The following is a 20,229-nucleotide window of genomic DNA, read 5'->3' as shown; positions in this document are numbered from 1 at the left end:
ACAGTCCTTCAATTTCTTAGAATCCCAGAGCATACACCAAACAGCTGTGGGTATGAAGGAAACTCCCAAGTCATGTATGCAGACAGGGGTGAGACGGGGGTGATACAGTTATGGGTGAGAGGAATGAGTACAGGGCCAGACAGGGGATGACCTATGAAGGGTCAGATCAATAGTTATGAGAGCCAGAGCAGGACAGCAGTCAATGATGTGCCACTCAACCAGCACTGGGGTCAAACACCACACTAATGATGCAACTGACAGTTCAAACGTATTTGTGCTTCTCCGTCTCTCTCTCTCTCTCTCTCTCTCTCTCGATCTGTCCAAGTCAAATTTTTCTCTCTCAGACATTCTATCTCCAAGCCTCTGTTTCCCGTTAGCTGTCTCTCTTTCTCCCTTTTTTATTTTGAACTTTGTGTCGATTTATCTCACTCTCCTTGGCCTTTTGTTCTTTCTATCTCACCATCCAAGCTCATTCATTCCTTCGAGAAATGCATAACTGTTATGCAACAAGCATACAACCTCATCAATAATTTACTAGGTGTGTACTTTACTGCTTTTAGAAAGATGTACATGTATTTTTATACAGCACAAACACACTACACTATGAGTCATACAAACAGAATTTTGTAGGTGTTAAGTGTTTAAGATTCCTCTTGACAGCCAGTCAACTGTAAATAATGGCTATTCACGAGGTGCTGTGTTGCATTAATCGGGTGGAATATGCCGCAGGATCCATGGCGGTATGACTTCACGTTCAGGGTCGTCCTTCCTGTCCTGACCTGTCAGAACGTTCCACCACCACCACAGGTTACCTCTGTGACATCACTTGACACTGCAGTGACCTTGATGAAGCCATTTTACTAACAAGACAAAAATGACCATAGATTAGGAGTTTTAAATAAAAGCATGGATCATTAAAGGGGCACTCAGAGTTGTCCATTTTTGAACTTATTAATGATATGTACCCATTAATTATTGAAGAATATAAATTATAAATGCCTCATGAGCTTAGTCCAAGTGTTGTACCCCATTAGAACCAAACTATTGTTTGTTTACATTTACTTTGTTTAGAAATATTAGCGTAAAACAAGCTTATGAGCTCAGTTCAACTGTTGTAAAACTGCTTGCAAACAAGGTTTGTAAACAAAGTAAATGTAAACACACACTATATAGCCTCAAAACATGGTTACAACTCTAATTTTTATATCATGGATGGTCAGTCCTTGCATCAATAGCTCTGTCTATGAATTTATGAGCGGTTACATTTTTCCAGCCCCATCCCTCAGCTTTTTACCGAAACAAGTGTGTGGAAACGCTTTGTTATTGTTTCCACTGCTGATCGCCGCTTTAAGCTTCAAATGGCAAGGTCTTAGTATTTTAATGGGGTGGGAGGAAGTTTGGGTATGCAAGGAAAGAACATTGGTGGGTTACCCTTTGAGTTTGTTGATTTCGTATGGCACCACTCTAACACAATGTGACGAACATCCACTATTGTGTTACTCTGTAATACAATTTCAATACAGGTCAAAACCGTCATTAGAGAGCTAATACATAGCAGAATGGATGAATGTGAGAGATCAGCTGTTTATGCATTCAGTGTGGACATACACTTTGAGGGGAAAACAATAGCAAAATTCAGATGACCTAGTTAAGGTAAATTGACCTAGTCAAGACAGGAAACCCAAAATTCAACAGAGGGTAGTTTCAATGACACACATCATCTAAATACATTAATCAAATCAAGCTTGGCTGACAGCTAAATTATCCTCAATACGCCGCTCAATCATGTTATTAATCTTTCAAGATATATAAATAAAGAAATCCTTGTAATCACCCTGGAGATTTAATTAGGAGTTAAGGTGCTTTTTGTTCTTCAGCTTTAGACATGTATGCTGAGTAGCTCAGAGACTAGTGGAAGGACTGGGAGGGGAACTCTGGGATGTACTCTTACCTAGCCAGGATGAACCCTCAACCATAGCCACACTCCTCTCTCTCTCTCTCTCTCTCTCTCTCTCTCTCTCTCTCTCTCTCTCTCTCTCTCTCTCTCTCTCTCTCTCTCTCTCTCTCTCTCTCTCTCTCTCTCTCTCTCTCTCTCTCTCTCTCTCTCTCTCTCTCTCTCTCTCTCTCTCTCTCTCTCTCTCTCTCTCTCTCTCTCTCTCTCTCTCTCTCTCTCTCTCTCTCTCTCTCTCTCTCTCTCTCTCTCTCTCTCTCTCTCTCTCTCATCACCATACATCACTCATCCTTCCTGTTTGGCCCTGTCCGGGGGTATCATCGGATGGGGCCACAGTGTCTCCTGACCCCTCCTGTCTCAGCCTCCAGTATTTATGCTGCAGTAGTTTATGTGTCGGGGGGCTAGGGTCAGTTGGTTATACCTGGAGTACTTCTCCTATCTTATCCAGTGTCCTGTGTGAATTTAAGTATGCTCTCTCTAATTCTCTCGTTCTCTCTTTCTTTCTTTCTCTCTCTCGGAGAACCTGAGCCCTAGGACCATACGTCACGGCTAACCGGGCATGATGACTCCTTGCTGTCCCCAGTCCACCTGGCCTTGCTGCTGTTCCAGTTTCAACTGTTCTGCCTGCTGTTATGGAACCCCTACCTGTTCAACTCTTAATGATCGGCTATGAAAAGCCAACTGACTTTTATTCCTGATTATTATTTGACCATGCTTGTCATTTATGAACATTTTGAAAATCTTGGCTCTCTCTAATTCTCTCCTTCTCTCTTTCTTTCTCTCTCTCGGAGGACCGGAGCCCTAGGACCATACGTCAGGACTACCGGGCATGATGACTCCTTGCTGTCCCCAGTCCGCCTGGCCCTGCTGCTATTCCAGTTTCAACTGTTCTGCCTGCGGTTATGGAACCCCTACCTGTCCCAGACCTGCTGTTTTCAATTCTTAATGATCGGCTATGAAAAGCCAACTGACATTTATTCCTGATTATTATTTGACCATGCTTGTCATTTATGAACATTTTGAAAATCTTGGCTCTCTCTAATTCTCTCCTTCTCTCTCTCTTTCTCTCTCTCGGAGGACCTGAGCCCTGGGACCGTGCGTCGGGGCTGCCGGGCGTGATGGCTCCTTGCTGTCCCCAGTCCACCTGGCCTTGCTGCTATTCCAGTTTCAGCTGTTCTGCCTGCGGTTATGGAACCGCCACCTGTCCCGGACCTGCTATTTTCAACTCTTGATGATCGGCTATGAAAAGCCAACTGAAAATTATTCATGATTATTATTTGACCATGCTTGTCACTTATGAACATTTTGAACATCTTGGCATAGTTCTGTTATAATCTCCACCCAGCACAGCCAGAAGAGGACTGGCCACCCCTCATAGCCTGGTTCCTCTCTAGGTTTCTTCCTAGGTTTTGGCCTTTCTAGGGAGTTTTTCCTAGCCACCGTGCTTCTACACCTGCATTGCTTGCTGTTTGGGGTTTTAGGCTGGGTGTCTGTACAGCACTTCGAGATATTAGCTGATGTACGAAGGGCTATATAAAATAAACTTGATTTGACTTGATATATAGTGCAGCTCCAAAGTAGTGGATAATTACAGTATGTGAGGGAGCATACATTACTATGGTTAACTAAAGTGCTTGTCTATTTCTGACTCAATGATTTATTACAGTTTTTTGTCTAACTATGTTAATGTAAAATACACATCCCTAATAAATAAAAAAATCCTGTCTTTGGATAGTAGAATGTGTTTTATTTCTCTCTACTATGCGCACTGCTGTTTCACAGATAGTGTCAACATTATCTGTTTCCATCCCAACATTTGTCGGGCAGTTACCACGGACAATCAGTCATATCATCCCTGTCCTCCTTGACTCTGGCTGTCACGCCGCGTGACTCTAATCCATCACACACAGACTCAGGTGTCACCTCCTCTCTTTTTTGTGAAAAAAAAAACAAATCCTGTTTGACTACGTCATCCATCCATCCAGACAGAACCACCAGAGAGTGTCAACCACCCTCCCCTGTGCCAACATCACACCCTGGTTTGGCTGATGATTTAGAGGGAAGGATGCCTTGTTACTTCCTCCCACATACATCAATCAATGATTTGTAACTGATCCTGTCCTGTGGTGAAGAAAGTGGAAGATTGACCAAACTTGGTATCAACAATTGCTGAAGAATAACGTGACAAACCATCTCTTTTACTCTGCACCATTCTTTTTATAATTCTCAGAACTTTTCAGTACATGTTCTTCTTTCTCTTTCTCCCTCTCTCCTCTCCATCCATTCTCTACTTCAGCTCTCCTATCATTGCCTTTCTCACCAGTTAAAGACCCAGTGCAGTCCAAATTGTATTTTCCTGTGTTTTATATCATATTGTACAACAGCTGATGAAACTAACACTGTAAAAGTATAAGTGTTATTTCCTGATAGTTGCTGGTTGAAAATACAATCTACACAGGACCTTCTAATCAGCAGGTTTGCTTGGGTTTCGGCTTTCCTTGGTGACATAGACATGTGGTTAAATTGATTCGACCAATAACAAAGAGTTCCAAAACTCTCTGTCAATAACAGCTTGTTTTCAGTTTTCCCCTTCCCACTCAGAATACTCCCAGACAGTGCTAGCTAAATTCTTGCCTGAGAAATAGTATTTTGCTAAAAAGCCCATTTTAATTTAAATCCAATAGGGAAAGGGGGATACCTAGTCAGCTGACAAACTAAATGCAGTCAACTGAAATGTGTCTTCTGCATTTAACCCAACCCCTCTGAACAGAGCAGTGCGGTGGGCTGCCTTAACCGACATCAATGTCATCGGCGCCCGGGGAACAGCGGGTTAACTGCCTTGCTCAGTGGCAGAATGACAGATATTTACCTTGTCAGCTTGGGGATTTGATCCAGCAATCTTTCGGTTTCTGGCCCAATGCTCCTACCCGCCAGGCTACCTGCTGGTTTCTGGCCCAATGCTCCTACCCGCCAGGCTACCTGCCGCCCCTTACAGTAAGGACTTAATCGTTACCCAGAAGCTGTTTGATGTTGATATAAAAATGGCTGCATTGGCCTTTAACTCTTCATATGAACTCATTCTGAACTGACTTTGGTTAGCAGTGACAATAGATTATCATAGCTGGTTGTGGTGGCTGATGAATGAGACATGAGACCTCGCCGCAGCCTCCATGTCCTAGTTAGCGCCGAGGCCCAGGGGGCAGAGAACTTACAGAGACACCCCCTCCTCTCCTGATGCCAGCCCGTCTGGCTTAAATGCCTCACAGGGACCAGTGGAACACAGAAGCGTAGAACACAGGGCCTGGAGATTACCTGGCTAAAATGGTTGCCCCTGCCCAGTCACAACACGTAGTAATCATACTGGGGCATGGGGCATATATTTTAATCAGGATTAGGGGAAAGATGAACAGTGCAAAGTACAGAGAGATCCTTGATGAAAACCTGCTCCAGAGTGCTCAGGACCTCCGACTGGGACGAAAGATCACCTTCCAACAGGACAATGACCATAAACACACAGCCAAGACAAGTGGCTTCAGGACAAGTCTCTCCGTTTTTTTTATTTGTAATACATATGCAAACATTTCTAAAAAACAGTTTTTGCTTCGTCATTATGGGGTATTGTGTGTAGATTGATGAGGGGGAAAAAGATTTAATCCAATTTAGAATAAGGCTGTAACGTAACAAAATGTGGAAAAGGTGAAGGAGTCTGAATACTTTCGGAATGCACTGTATATAGTGATTGAGAGTAAACTGTAAGTAGGCTTATTAAGTGGACCATTTCAGCTCCCACTCTTCTAATTAGAAGGTCAATCAAATCATATGGTATTTTTTTGGTAAATATCCCCTCACTGTATTTTGACAGGTTTTACGTCAGTATTACAGTATTCAGTATTACACCACCTCCTTTTTTCTCTTCCAAGTTGAACATGTTGTGTACTCCATGTTAAAATACATTGCCAGCATCGAACAAGGCCGATTGAAAAATAGTTTGCCTTTGTCGTTCCCTCCTCAAGGTGATCACAGCGGCATCATATACACTACCGTTCAAAAGTTTGGGGTCACTTAGATATTTCCTTGTTTTTGAAAGAAAAGCACATTTTTTGTCCATTAAAATAGCATAACATTGATCAGTGTAGGCATTGTTAATGTTGTAAATGGCTGTTATAACTGAAAACGGCTGATTTTTAATGGAATATCTACAGTTGAAGTCGGAAGTTAACATACACTTAGATTGGAGTCATTAAAACGTATTTTTCAAAGGCGGACAGTTTTATTCCTTATTTAATCAGAACAACAGTTTTCAGCTGTGCTAACACAATTGCAAAAGGGTTTTCTAAAGATCAATTAGTCTTTTAAAATGATAAACTTGGATTAGCTAACGCAACCTGCCATTGGAACACAGGAGTGATGGTTGCTGATAATGGGCCTCTGTACGCCTATGTAGATATTCCATAACAAATCAGCCGTTTCCAGCTACAATAGTCATTTACAACATTAACAATGTCTACACTGTATTTCTGATCAATTTGATGTTATTTTAATGGACAAAAAAATAGCTTTTCTTTAAAAAACAAGCACATTTCTAAGTGACCCCAAACTTTTGAACGGTAGTGTACGCTTGACATTCAACGAGAAAGAAAGAGGGGATGTCATTTCAAAGTACTCAGGTACAGCCCGTTCTATTCATTAATATAGTGAGGAGTGATAACTCAACAATATGCCACATCGTGTCAATCATTAAGGAAGTGATGGAGAAATTAACATGCAATTAGCTCATACATTCTGCAGTCTGATGCTATTACAGCTAATGTCTTGGTGGTGACACTCTATCATAATTGTCTGAAAGCAAAAAGGAATGTGTTTGCGTGCCACAAAATAAATGATTAACTTTTTATATTTTACTAACAGGAGTTGTGTGCAGCCTAAACAGGAAGATACTATGAGGTACATTAATAAATCACATTCACAAGATGAATGCAAGATCAATACATGCATCATGATTAGGATGTTGGAGCAGAGTTGCGAGATAAGGACTTGTCATTCGTATAATGATGAAGATCAGCCCGTTTGTGCACCTTGTCAATGTTTATAACAAAGGAGGCTGCTGAGAGGAGGACGGCTCATAATAATGGCCGGAATGGAGCGAATGGAATGGCGTCAAACACCTAGAAACCATGTGTTTGATGTATTTGATGATATTCTACTCATTCTGCTCCAGCCATTACAACGAGCCCCTCCTCTCCAATTAAGGTGCTACCAAGCTCCTGTGGTACTGTATTCTAAAGCATTCATCTTCATATGGTCCTAGTGTGTGTGTGTTTGTGTGTGTGTGCATGTGTGCGCTCATGTGTATGTGTGGGTAAGTTCACTGTGGTTTCGTGGTTAAGTCAATTTTACAGTGTACTTTGGAAGTAGATAAATGCTAATAAAAAGACATCCAGGTATGGTAGGAACATGCTTTTTCCCATTAGCATTGGGACATCAGATGGATTATGGTCCTTATCTCCAAATCAGCCTGAATCAATGTAAATGTACCCAGCTGCTCTCAGGCAGATAGAGAGCACGGTGTTTAGTAGTCACAAAGTGCTTGGCATTTAGTGATGTTCAAGTCCATTTGGAAGACCATTTAGGCCAATCTCATATCAACAAATAACATGTAAAAACCGACTTTGGCTTCCAAAGTGCTGTGAACACGCAATAAACAAGAATGATTGGGTCAATATTGTATAAACGTCCTCAGAAAGACAGAAGAGAAGTGGCATGTTGTGAGAGCTTTAATACTGTTTATGAGTCTAAATATGGAAGAGAACAGAGTGAGAGCATTATTGATTTTCATCCATATGAAATGTATAAATATGCTGTACGGGTTTTGGTCTCACCTCATTGGCATAAACCCAGTGGCTGTCCTTTGATGCCAGGTTGGTTTCCACAGCCTGTATACAGAGAGAAGAAGGGGGGGACATTAATATTTTCTGTGTTTCACAAAATATTATTTTAACAACATAAGAGTAGTGAGTCCGAACTCAAGTACATATACTCGAATGGTTCACCATGGTTACTCATTCCCCATTACTTAGGCTCTTCACAATATTCTGTATGTGCAATCATAATGTGAGTGCTCCGACGTAATGGCTCTATCACATATCACATGACTATTCACGCATGACATCTGTCATGGTTACCATCTCTACGCTTGTCCACTTCTGTAAATTGCTGTCATTAGCTTCCAAATGATCCCCTTTGCTATACTGCAACTAAGATTGATAGCCCCATATCATCCTTACATATAACTGCAAAGCTTTCACCATTTTACCTAACAACAGTGTGCTCATCAATAGCAGCACCCAGCACAGCCCGAAAGCTGCCGATCGATCTTCTAACCTTGCAAGAGTCATAATTTGATTTTAATGTCCCTCATTTCCAGCTTGGTCTCTGTGAATATTGCAGAGACACCTGAACACAAGAGTAATATTTACCTACATGATTGAAGTGGTCTGTCTCTTACTCACTCTGAAATTAACGGGCCATATGCCATTCAAACACACTTGCATTCAAACAGATAGCCCGTCGCTATCTATAGAGATACAAGAAATATAGCAAACAGCTGCTGAAGTTAGTGACTCTCTACAGATTTATTCAGCAATGTACAAACAATGAACATTGTGTCATTGGATCATATCCTGGGTCTGAGAGCTGGAGCCAAATGATCTCCCACCCAGATGTAGGCAATAGGGTCTTGGTACAGGCAGGCAGATTATCACATAGGTTATCATATTTTGATCTACACAGCACAATGCTACTCACCAGACAATAGAAGTGATTTCACAATGCTAGAGTGTTCCAGAAGTAAAAACATAAATTACAGTGAAACAGTCCTTACCATAGAAGAAATCAACAAACCCCTTTGTGCATCTGAGTAATCCATTTAGGCATATACAATACATACTGTTTGGTGGGTATGAAAGCCTGGCAGCAAAAGCCTTGGTCTGGTCCCCAAGGATAACCTTGATGTTAGAACGAGCAGACAGTTCTTTGTACTTTTCTTATGAAAACTGTCACATTCTATAATGTAAATAACAAAGTGAAGGGGGCTATGTTAGTGCGCCAGCTGGGTAAAGGTTATGATTGGGGCAAACGGTCCTCCTAGTTTAGCCTCAGTTCAGCTCCAACAATAGCAACAGTATTGTAAACAACGTCGACCTTAGTCGCACCAGGAATTTGACGTCATCAAGTTAAAAGGTTATGAGGTTCATGGACTTTTTGGGGGACAAATTATCTGTGTGGGATTGACAGCTGTTTGTCAATAGAACTTCAACTAGGACTCAAACATCATTATGTGGTTTGTCCTTTATACTGTCAGTTTGATTAGGTTCACACGTTATCACACTATGGCAACAACAAGAACTTGTGACCTACAGGTCACATCTCAGCAACACATCTTGTCGAGAATTCAGTTGTGTTTAACATTTTTCCATCCACTTGAGGAAATTATTCTAAATTAAGCTTTGTAGAGAAATACGGTTTTGGCATAAAATGCATACTCAGGAGAAGCAACATCAGAGAATGATTATATGCTATAATGTTAATGTAACTGAGTTTCACAGTTAGATCTAGTGACATAAGTGAGGGCCCTGAGGCTTGTCTTTACACCTAGTCAACACAAAGAAGAACATAATATAGAACTCCATGATTTAAAAAGGGAATTACTGTTCGGCGGATTTGAGCGTTTGAGGATATAAGGTCTCAGCAAAGCAAATATTTCTTGTTGGATATGTTCAGAGTTGGATGGTAACTCCCATATGCCCATTGGGCTATTCTGTATCTATTTGACCTCCTTATGGAATAATGCACTGAGATTAATTCCCAAAGGTTGGTGAGTGAAGCTACAACATTACATATGAAACACCTTGACATTGAATATAATGGTACGGAATTCTCAATTGTGTCCATATTCACTATGCAATGGCTGCCCAATTCTGACCTTTTCCACTAATTGGTCTATTGACTAATGAGATCTAATTGGGCAAAAGATCAGAACTTGGCTGCCTATGTAAATGCAGCCAATGTACTGTACATTCTAAATGTCTCTGTGTCTTGTGGATCCCTTGTTTGAGTATTAAAACAAAACCCTGCAAGATTGTTTGTCTAATCTGTAAACACAGCCAGAATCACTCAGGCTGTCTATGTTTTGCTTTTGGTCAATAAGTGCAACAAGTAATTATGCGTACAAATGAAAATGGATCACTGCATCCCATGGTTGAGAGGAGACCTGATTAAACAAAAGGGAAAGGGCACAACTCTGCTGCATACTTTCCAGTTAGTGTTAGAGCAGATGCATTTCAGCAGCAACATTTGTTGTTCTCAGAGTTTATTAAACGACATGCCAAGAGCAGGGAAAATGTTTATTTTTCTTTGTTTCACACATAGAGACAAGCACAGTTTCCCTTCATTATTGGCAATTAGCAAAACAAATGGTCTAATTGGCAATAATTGTGGAAATAACATGTTTTGCTTTCCAATATGCTGTCAATCAAACTGTTTAAAGTTTCTTATTAGCTCAAATTAGGATCTGTTGTGAATCTTTTTTTTGCATGAATACACAGTCTAGACTCAAACAACAATTTATAAAGTTTAACACGTTTACTTCTTTATTTATTTGTTATCTGGCACATTACAGTACAGTAGGCTTAATGTTGGAAGTATAATAATTATAATCTATGATAATAATAATAGTATAATAATGATCTTAATTTATGTATTTTACTGAAGGACCTTTATAAATCCAGCCAGGGAGGTTATTGTTATATTCCTAGAATATTCTTGGAATAAAGGGTTATGGTCTCCACCTTGAGCTAAGAGGTATTCCACCTCATTTGGAGCATTCAACAGGCAAAAATCCATCTTACTCTGACAACATGTTATAATGAACTTTTTGTAAGTACTGTTGGTAAAAAGAATACACATATCAAAACATTAGGATACTAGGCTTGGTATAAAATAAATGGTGCTTCTATGCCACGTGAACTGTGTTGGTGTGTCTGTGTTACTCCTATCATATTAATGTAGAGTCTGTGTAAGAACTGTTTTGTAATGATGTGCTGTGACATGGCACAACCATTATTACTAGTAATTGGAACATAGGTTGTTGGTATTGCTATATAGTAATGAGAGGATCTCTCTATGGAATGAAGCCATTCAGTGATCCCAAGGGTTCAGGAGAACTTTAGATCAGACAGTCGTTTGAAAGGATAGACCAGGATGAGTTGTCAAAAGCTCACTGTTTAATTCTGTGCCAGTCTTACAAAGGCACCCAAGCCGTAATGAGGCCCTTCATGAAATACTCACAATGGTTGGGACCCTGGCCTTATCTCCTATAGTCCTCTGTTGCTGTGGAAACGAGCTCAGACCTGAGCCTACTCATCTCCATTAGTATAGTGATAAACGCCTATGTAACTTAGCGCAGGGCTATTCAACTATTTCATTACAGGGGACAGACATTTGGGATTGATTACTCTTCCTAAGACTGGTATAAAAAACAATGCACAAACACAATTATAATCTTATAAATCACTTTTATGAAAATTACATTTGATTTGAAGTGCTTTAAAGTTGAGCTGACAGTCGTTTTGCACTGTTTCGCTATGGTTTTAGTCCTTAATCCCAGCAAGAGGGCAATATTTTATTAATGTACAGTAGTAGTGTTGGGGGACACACTAATACACGGTCCTAGAAAACTCTGGTTGGATGTCTTCTGACTTAGAAAACGGTCGGAAATCAATAAAATAAAAATGTAAACATATACACACAGTTGAAGTCGGAAGATTACATACACTTACATGCTGACCAGACCGGACACGTCGCGTGCACGAGCGTCGCAAAATATATTTAGAAATCCATGTTATTCAATTATTGCACCCACACTGCTCGCGCGTGTCAACAAGCATCTGCGATGCCAAGGGCTAAAATAGAACTCCTTTCTATTTCTGACACAGATCGCGCTGAAAGTCCTGCCTCTCCCATCTCCTCATTGGTTTATCGAAGCAGGTACCCACGTGCCATCTTCTCATTGGTTATACCCACGTGGGTGATTGAAAGACGAAATGTTGCCGGTTGTCATGGTAAAACTATGAAAGTTTAGATGCCAATCGCCATATAAGTTAAACGATGAAAAAGCCTGGAAGGAGGAGAGATGACTAGAAACGATTCGGTTGGCCGTTTTATGTGTTGATTAATTGTCCGAGTAGAGCACCTTGTGCATTTCAGGTAAAATAACAACTCAATGTTTATATCCCAGGACAAATTAGCTAGCAACAGCAAGCTAGCTAAATTGGACAAATTAGCTAGCAAGTGCAAGCTAACTAGCTAAATTGCTATACATGTTTAATGCTTTTCGACCTGTCCCCAAATTAATGTCATTGGTTCAGAGTTTGTTTTGATATTTTAACCTGCGTGTCGTGATCGCGCTTGGTGTAGGGGGACAAAATAAATGTATGCACGATAGCGCACGATGGCGCACGCGCGTAGCAGGTTGGGTTACGTGTTAGGTTGGAGTCACTAAAACTTGTTTTTCAACCACTCCACAAATGTTTTGTTAACAAACTTTAGTTTTGGCAAGTCGGTTACGACATCTACTTTGTGCAAGACACAAGTAATCTTTCCAACAATTGTTTACAGACAGATTATTTCACTTATAATTCACTGTATCACAATTCCAGTGGGTCAGAAGTTTACATACACTAAGTTGACTGTGCCTTTAAACAACTTGGAACATTCCAGAAAATGGTGTCATGGCTTTAGAAGCTTCTGATAGGCTAATTGAAATCATTTGAGTCAGTGTACCTGTGAATGTATTTCAAAGCCTACCTTAAAACACAGTGCCTCTTTGCTTGACATCATGGGAAAATGATCAGCCAAGACCTCAGAAAAAAAATTGTAGACCTCCACAAGTCTGGCTCATCCTTGGGAGTCATTTCCAAATGCCTGAAGGTACCACGTTCATCTGTACAAACAATAGTATGCAAGTATAAACACCATGGGACCACGCAGCCTCCATACCGCTCAGGAAGGAGACGCGTTCTGTCTCCTAGAGATGAACGTACTTTGGTGCGAAAAGTGAAAATCAATCCCAGAACAACAGCAAAGGACCTTGTGAAGATGCTGGAGGAAACAGGTACAAAAGTATCTATATCCACAGTAAAACGAGTCCTATATCGACATAACCTGAAATGCCGCTCAGCAAGAAAGAAGCCACTGCTCCAAAACCGACATAAAAAAGCTATAGTACTTTTTGGAGAAATGTCTTCTGGTCTGATGAAACAAAAATAGAACTGTTTGGCCATAATGACCATCATTATGGCCATTCTGTTCTATATCTATTCATTTAATTATTTCCTGTCTTACACCTTTTCTTTTGAACATAAGAAACACATACAAGGGCTTCTCTTCTATTTGCACTTTTAGATTGGAAAAGAGCAGAAATGTTTGGCACATAGGAAGTCAGGACAACCCGCTGGCAGTGATGAAGATTCACGTTTGATATGGAGGAACGAGTGTTCGTTTTTTATGGCATTCGTGTGAGAGAAGCTGGACTAACGTGTATGTTGACCCAAACATTGTTAAAAGAATGTGTGTAGATCATTGACAAAAAATGACAATTAAATCTATTTAATCCCACTTTGTAACACAAGAAAATGTGGAAAAAGTCAAGAGGTGTGAATACTTTCTGAAGGCACCGTATGTGATATCTTACTTGTGGTGACAACCCACGTCCTTCCCTGTCAGTATTCCAGACCACCCAGGCCTTCCATGAAGAGTGTGCACGTGACATTAAACAGAATCACTGCTCCCATCTGTCATTGCATTCTGTCATTCTTCCCCTCAGCTTGTAGCTAGTGACGCTACACCTGAGCTGAATCCCTAATGCTCTGCTCTCAATGCAGTAACAAGAGACCTGTCTGTTGGCAGGTCAGCCTCAAAATGAAAACCAAAGCCCCTCTCATGATAAACAACAGGAGCAGTGGAAACAAAAAGGACGATAATACAATAACAAATGTTCCATCAATGAAACACAATAGTGATAAATCATGGTGGTGAAACAGAAGCCCTGTTCTCCTCTGATACGCACACAGTCAGAAAACTGCATCTCAAACACTGAGCCGACAAGTCACTGAGGCTTCCCCCCCTGATTGCTGCGTGTTTGTGGGTAGATTGGATACCGATATGACTGTTTATGCATGCCACAACAAAAGTCTTTACCATGTGTGCCTTGTAACCATCCAAGCATATTATTATATATCTCTGCATGTCTGGCAGACATATCAGTGTGGATGACGGATCACCACCTCAAGCTGAACCTCGGCAAGACGGAGCTGCTCTTCCTCCCGGGGAAGGACTGCCCGTTCCATGATCTCGCCATCACGGTTGACAACTCCATTGTGTCCTCCTCCCAGAGTGCTAAGAACCTTGGCGTGATCCTGGACAACACCCTGTCGTTCTCAACTAACATCAAGGCGGTGACCCGTTCCTGTAGGTTCATGCTCTACAACATTCGCAGAGTACGACCCTGCCTCACGCAGGAAGCGGCGCAGGTCCTAATCCAGGCACTTGTCATCTCCCGTCTGGATTACTGCAACTCGCTGTTGGCTGGGCTCCCTGCCTGTGCCATTAAACCCCTACAACTCATCCAGAACGCCGCAGCCCGTCTGGTGTTCAACTTTCCCAAGTTCTTTCACGTCACCCCGCTCCTCCGCTCTCTCCACTGGCTTCCAGTTGAAGCTCGCATCCGTTACAAGACCATGGTGCTTGCCTACGGAGCTGTGAGGGGAACGGCACCTCCGTACCTTCAGGCTCTGATCAGGCCCTACACCCAAACAAGGGCACTGCGTTCATCCACCTCTGGCCTGCTCGCCTCCCTACCTCTGAGGAAGTACAGTTCCCGCTCAGCCCAGTCAAAACTGTTCGCTGCTCTGGCACCCCAATGGTGGAACAAACTCCCTCACGACGCCAGGTCAGCGGAGTCAATCACCACCTTCCGGAGACACCTGAAACCCCACCTCTTTAAGGAATACCTAGGATAGGATAAAGTAATCCTTCTAACCCCCCCCCCCCCCTTAAAAGAGTTAGATGCACTATTGTAAAGTGGTTGTTCCACTGGATATCATAAGGTGAATGCACCAATTTGTAAGTCGCTCTGGATAAGAGCGTCTGCTAAATGACTTAAATGTAAATGTAATTAAGGATCATTTCTGCATAAGCGACAAGAGAAAGGCTGTATATCAAACACAGAGCAGTCAATAAACATCATTCTACAATGGGTCGGTCCGAACAAGACGCGTTCTAAGCTATACTAAAAAACTTGTTTAGCACAGGTAAGCTTATGATGCAAAAATGGGAATCTTGTTTTCTGTTCCATCTGAGAAATCCCTGGTCATCCACTTTCCCATCAGCCCATCCAGCCAATTCATTAACTTGATCTCCACTGTAAAAGGCATCTAGACATTGTTTCCCCTTGCTTCTAGCCTAACATTTGGTTTGCAACAATGGGGGGTTGTACAAACGTTGCTGTCTGTCTCTCTACATTTGCAACATAGTTTCAATATTGAAATTCGATCTTCTCATACCTATGACCGTAGTCGTTTAGCACCCCTCTTTTGTACAATTCTTTATTTAATGGTGTGAAACGTGTGCTGCTGTGACTTCAATGCCAAGTCGAACTTGCTGATGTGTAGCAACAAGAACATACGCTGCATTTTAACAAAGTGTCTTAGACTTACCTCAAAGATAACATGTAAAGTGTCTTAGACTTACCTCAAAGATAACCTGTAAAGTGTCAGACTTACCTCAAAGATAACATGTAAAGTGTCTTAGACTTACCTCAAAGATAACATGTAAAGTGTCAGACTTACCTCCAAGATAACCTGTAAAGTGTCAGACTTACCTCCAAGATAACCTGTAAAGTGTCAGACTTACCTCAAAGATAACCTGTAAAGTGTCAGACTTATCTCAAAGATAACCTGTAAAGTGTCAGACTTACCTCCAAGATAACCTGTAAAGTGTCAGACTTACCTCAAAGGTAACCTGTAAAGTGTCAGACTTACCTCAAAGATAACCTGTAAAGTGTCAGACTTACCTCAAAGATAACATGTAAAGTGTCAGACTTACCTCAAAGATAACATGTAAAGTGTCAGACGTACCTCAAAGATAACCTGTAATGTGGCAGACTTACCTCAAAGGTAACATGTAAAGTGTCAGCCTTACCTCAAAGGTAACCTGTAAAGTGTCAGACTTACCTCCAAGATAACCTGTAAAGTGTCAGACTTACCTCAAAGATAACCTGTAAGGTGTCAGACATACCTCAAAGATAACCTGTAAAGTGTCAGACTTACCTCAAAGGTAACCTGTAAAGTGTCAGACTTACCTCAAAGATAACCTGTAAAGTGTCAGACTTACCTCAAAGATAACATGTAAAGTGTCAGACTTACCTCAAAGATAACATGTAAAGTGTCAGACGTACCTCAAAGATAACCTGTAATGTGGCAGACTTACCTCAAAGGTAACATGTAAAGTGTCAGCCTTACCTCAAAGGTAACCTGTAAAGTGTCAGACTTACCTCCAAGATAACCTGTAAAGTGTCAGACTTACCTCAAAGATAACCTGTAAGGTGTCAGACATACCTCAAAGATAACCTGTAAAGTGTCAGACTTACCTCCAAGATAACCTGTAAAGTGTCAGACTTACCTCCAAGATAACCTGTAAAGTGTCAGACTTACCTCCAAGATAACCTGTAAAGTGTCAGACTTACCTCAAAGATAACATGTAAAGTGTCAGACTTACCTCCAAGATAACCTGTAAAGTGTCAGACTTACCTCCAAGATAACCTGTAAAGTGTCAGACTTACCTCAAAGATAAACATGTAAAGTGTCTTGGCACAGTAGGAAGATAGACATTACATAACACATCAACAAGGTGCCTTTTCATACAGCTGGCACATAAACTTTGCATTGCACCGGCAAGGGGTTTAGGTTCTGAATCTATGATGCTACCTCAATTGAATTTTTATTGCATAATTGATGGGTTAACACATTAATACTCCAATACCTTGTGTTCATCTGTAATTCGTTTGAAAAGGACATAATGCTACATATAGGGAAGGTAGTTACAAGTGTTAAATATGATGCTGATATCACATATAGTGATTCCATACTGTACATACCTACATGTAAGGCCTCATCTTCGTGACCAATGAAATGGTCGTTCAGCAAGCCTCAAACAAACACGCTCAGTCATTCACGATTCACAAGAAAAAGTAATCATGAGCATTTACTGCCACAAAGCACCAACAGCAGCAGCATAGACAACAGAAAAACAACAGGCTAAAACTAAATGTTTTACCATCAGTATACAGAACTGGTGGAGTGCTTTCAGGTGAGTTGATCCTTGTAATTGTTTCCCAGGCACTCTCCCTATTTTAAAGCCATTACTCTGGAATAATGTATCAGAGGTACAAAGACATCTTCTCACTTTGAAACTGCCGGGGGGGGGGGGGGGGGGGGGGCTAATACACATAAGAAGCCTCTTAAAAAAGCTTTTGGCAGATAAACAGTAATCTAAAGGTTGTTACGCTATCTAAATGACACAACTAATAACAGCATTCAGTGAAGAATGGCATGGGATAGATTCCCAATGGACAACGAGTTTGGTCTGCAGAAAGTTGAACAGCACTGGTATAGCTAATGAAATAGAAAAGTTTTGACTAATACCAATTTAGAGTCTCACTCCATTCCTACATTTAATCAGCATGAAGACGTGCCTACTTGCCTCATGTGGTTGTGTCGGTGAAGATACAAAAGCGGCAACATTGGGGAGTTTTTCCATTGCAGTGATGTCGGGGATTCAAAGCCCCCCTGTGCTGCTGTGTCATTGTAGAAAACTCGTGGCTGTCGAAGCCTTTCAATCCCATCATGCACTGGGGGCCAGTTCTCACATTGCCTCTGAGGAGACAACACTACCCACCAGGTAGGCACAGGTAGTCTTCTAATCTTTGCCGCAGGCTACGGGCTCACACACTCACACTCTCTCACTAGTGAGACTGCCAAGAAGTCAATGCACCACATAGAGCTGTCAGGAGAGGCAGAGGAAAAACAAAGCAGCTGAAGCACAGAGGGAAAAGGGAAGGTGCTATTAAATTGTGACAGCCTTGTCAGGATGTGATGAGTAGAACAGCGTCAGACAGACTCCTGAGGCTCAGACGACTCCTGGCGTCCCCACCACCTCTTTTTCTCTCTCCTTTCCAACACTTCCTTTGAACCACCTGTGTATGAACCATCTATAGTGTCTTCCATCACACCTATAAAGACAGTGCTAAGAGGAGTTACAACAGAGCATTGAATAACTCTACTTCAAAATAGCCATTATAGTCGGCAATAACACAAACAAGGCCATTTCGGTGGGAAAAACACCCAATATTGGTTGAACGAAAGGAACATTAAGATGCAGGTACTAAAGAGTAGTGTCCATTATGCTTGATGAACAGGTAGACTGAGGACATGATGTTCTGCTTCGCTCTCTTAAAATGTCCCCCAGATTAAATTAAACTATCATATACTATAGATCAACACAGCGTGGCCTTCAGGTCTAGTTGTTCTGCTTCCCCAGAGAAGACATGGTGTCCATATGGATGGTGGGCTTTGCTACATATGGATGAGTGGGTTTAACAAGTACAGAGGAAATGATGTAGCAGGGTGGGGGACCAAAGTTCAACATTAAGCTGATATTAATGTGAACAGTACCAGTTGTGGGTGTTGGAGGAGAGTGGGAGTGTGAAAACTAGAGTTCTTCCCACTGGCAATATGAAACCGAGCTGACAGTTGGCCAAGCAGGGAGTTTTAGGAGAGAATAGGCAAGGTGATAGCACATTGCCAGCAAAATGCCAAACCAAATCCACAGATAACACCCTTAGACATAGCTGATATTTAAGTGTTTTTGTTTTAATTTCTCCTTTGGAATGGAAAATTATTGGATAAAATGGTTGTTTTTAATGTATTCAGGTGTTTTCAGGTGACTTGCCAAAAGCATGTCAGTCAGAAAGTAGACTGGAGAAGATCTTTCAAATACACCTTAAAGGGGCTTCATCCATTTTTTTACTTCTAAATTAATGAAACGTACCCATTGATTGTTGAAGAAAATATCGTATGAATGCCTCATGAGCTTAGTTCAGCTGACGCAACCCATCAGAACACAAAATATAAGCTTGTTTCACTCTGTCTGCAAACAAAGTCAATGTAAACAAACACTACATAGCCTCAAAACATGGTTAAAACTACAATTATGATATCAAGGATGGTCAGTCCTTGCATCCATAGCTGTCTATGAATTTGAGAGTGGTTACATTTCTCCAGCCCTACACTCTTAGAAAAAATTGTTCCAAAAGTGTAACGCCCAACCCAGGAGATGAGAAGCAGGTACAGGGAGTGAACCATTTAATATAGACAGACCTGCAATGAGACAGCGTCTGTACATAACCAAGACACGACAAACAATGTTACTACTGGGAACAACAGAGGAGCAGATATATATGCAGGGACAATCAACAAAGTGAGGGAGTCCAGGTGAGTCCAATGAGCGCAGCTGTGCGTAATGATGGTAACAGGTGCGTATGATGACGGGTAGCCTGGCACACTCGAGCGCCAGTGAGGGGGAGCGGGAGCAGGCGTGACAAAAAGGGTTCTTGAGTTGTCCCCATAGGAGAACCCTTTTTGGTTGCAGGTAAAATCCTCTGTGGAAAGGGTTCTACATAGAACCCAAAAAGGTTTTCCTGCTTGGTTATAGCCTTGTACCGTTCGTGCCAGCTTGTTATTCTTCTTGTCCTGAGGTAGAATGTTTACAACAGTAACAATAACAGCTGAAAACTCCATCGGCAGGAAGAAGGGTCTGCATTTGACCAACAGGTATTCGAAGAAAGGTGAACAATGGAACGACACTTCCGCCGCGCTCAAGTCAGCACACCAGTTTTTGTTGATGAAGAGGCAAACCCCTCCCCCCTCGATTTCCTCGACATCACTGTCCTGTCCGCACGGTGATTGGAGAGTCCATCGAGTTGGATGGCCATGGGGGTATCTTGTTTAAGAGCCATGTTTAAAAAAAGCAGAGAATATTGCAGATTCGAGAATCCGTGATTGGAGGGCATCCATCTTATTATCAAGTGACTGTACATTGGCCGATAGAATGGAGGGAAGAGGTGGCCTGTTCTCCCTTTGCCTTAATCTCGCCAGGATCACCCC

General features: G+C 41.6%; 1 protein-coding gene across 2 annotated transcripts in view; it reads right to left on the bottom strand.

The window, feature by feature from the left end:
* LOC139562290 (glutamate receptor ionotropic, delta-1-like) overlaps positions 1 to 20,229 on the bottom strand; it is a 365,031-nt gene that overhangs the window by 52,425 nt on the left and 292,377 nt on the right. For both annotated transcript variants that reach the window (XM_071379865.1, XM_071379866.1), the window contains exon 5: positions 7,831 to 7,884. In XM_071379865.1, the coding sequence (XP_071235966.1) occupies positions 7,831 to 7,884 (54 nt within the window). The remainder of the gene's footprint in view (positions 1 to 7,830; positions 7,885 to 20,229) is intronic.

The sequence above is a fragment of the Salvelinus alpinus genome, chromosome 32 (assembly GCF_045679555.1).
Source record: "Salvelinus alpinus chromosome 32, SLU_Salpinus.1, whole genome shotgun sequence".
Taxonomy (NCBI): Eukaryota; Metazoa; Chordata; class Actinopteri; order Salmoniformes; family Salmonidae; genus Salvelinus; species Salvelinus alpinus.
The sequence above is the reverse complement of the archived record's forward strand: the minus strand, read 5'-3'. Positions and strand labels throughout refer to the sequence as shown.